The following is a 1,263-nucleotide window of genomic DNA, read 5'->3' on the forward strand; positions in this document are numbered from 1 at the left end:
TCATTTCTTTTTTCTGTGGCGGCGGAGGGGTTGTTGGGACGGACACACACACACACAGAAGCCGGTCTCGCTTCTCCTTGACCTACTTTGGTGCCCCCTACCCACCGGCACTCGCCACCGGGCGCGCGCGCGCGTTCGCCCGCGGTGTTCCAATTTTTCGGCCACCCATTTTTGGGACCTCGCGGCGATCAGCAGCCGAAGCAAAGAGAACAGGGTTCTTAGCAGCCTAGAAGGGAGCCTCCCGAGTTGAGGGCTGAGTACTGACCTCTTGGGCGGCACCGTTGGCTCCGTTGGCTGCGTTGGCGACCACGATGCGCACCTTCACCTCGTCCTTCAGGTCGTCGTGGGTCAGCACCTCGCCGGCATTCTCGCGCCCGTTGTAGGTCAAGAAGACCTTCTGGCCCGGGCGGAGCTTCACGTCCGCGATCGTCCGGAAGCCGGGCCCGATCAGCTCGGTTTCGCGGAACTCACGCACCAGCCCCAGCTCGCCAGCCGCCAGGTCCTTCATGTTGTCGAACCGCACCGTGTACCGGGCCGGCGTCGTCAGCCCCGGAATAACGGAGGCGGCGGCGGCCGTGGACGAGGCCGAGGAGGACGACGACGCATCTTTCGGCTGCTGCTCGTTGGCCGTCTTCACGAACTCGATCTTGCCCGAGTACCAGATGCCGTCGGTGCCGGGAGCGCACACGCGGGTGCCGACGATCGACCGCTTCGCCAGACGCTTGCCGGTAGACATTTTGTTCAGGAAGTACTTTTTCATAAGTGATGTCTTAAGACGGGGAGTGCTGAAGAGGGGACCTCTTGGTGGCGACGCGATACTGTTGATACGCGCTTCGCCGCGTTTTGCCAATTCGCTAGGATCACTGACACACACTTACACCGGGTTTTTTGGAGACGGAAATGGCCTTTCTATGTTTTGGTTGACACTGCAAACTATTACCACTAACTCACTGGCGCCGATCTTTGAGGTCTTAACTCCTTCAGCTTCAACAACACTTGTCACACACACCGACCGATACAAACACAAACACACCTGCACTTTTACCGGATGCCGGCTATCGCTTTTCCGCGCTTTTCCGCGCTTTTCCGTTTCACCATCGATCACTGAATGTCGCGCGCACGATCAACTCACACAACACACAGGAGACACCGCACACAAACACCACAACACACACACAACACCCGAAAAGGATTGCTTCCTTTCCTTGCACTTCTTAGCTGCTTCCGGGCACTGCACTGTTTTTCCGCGATTTTCTTCGTCGA

General features: G+C 58.2%; 1 protein-coding gene across 1 annotated transcript; it reads right to left on the reverse strand.

Moving 5' to 3' along the window:
* Positions 1 to 265: 265 nt before the first annotated feature.
* LOC128276738 (zinc finger protein 395-like) lies at positions 266 to 736 on the reverse strand (the record flags this gene model as incomplete). The annotated part of the gene is made up of 1 exon (XM_053015198.1): positions 266 to 736. A coding segment is annotated over exon 1 (471 nt), but the record flags the coding sequence as incomplete, so codon positions are not given.
* Positions 737 to 1,263: the final 527 nt, after the last annotated feature.

Source organism: Anopheles cruzii, unplaced genomic scaffold (genome assembly GCF_943734635.1).
Source record: "Anopheles cruzii unplaced genomic scaffold, idAnoCruzAS_RS32_06 scaffold02308_ctg1, whole genome shotgun sequence".
NCBI lineage: Eukaryota > Metazoa > Arthropoda > Insecta > Diptera > Culicidae > Anopheles > Anopheles cruzii.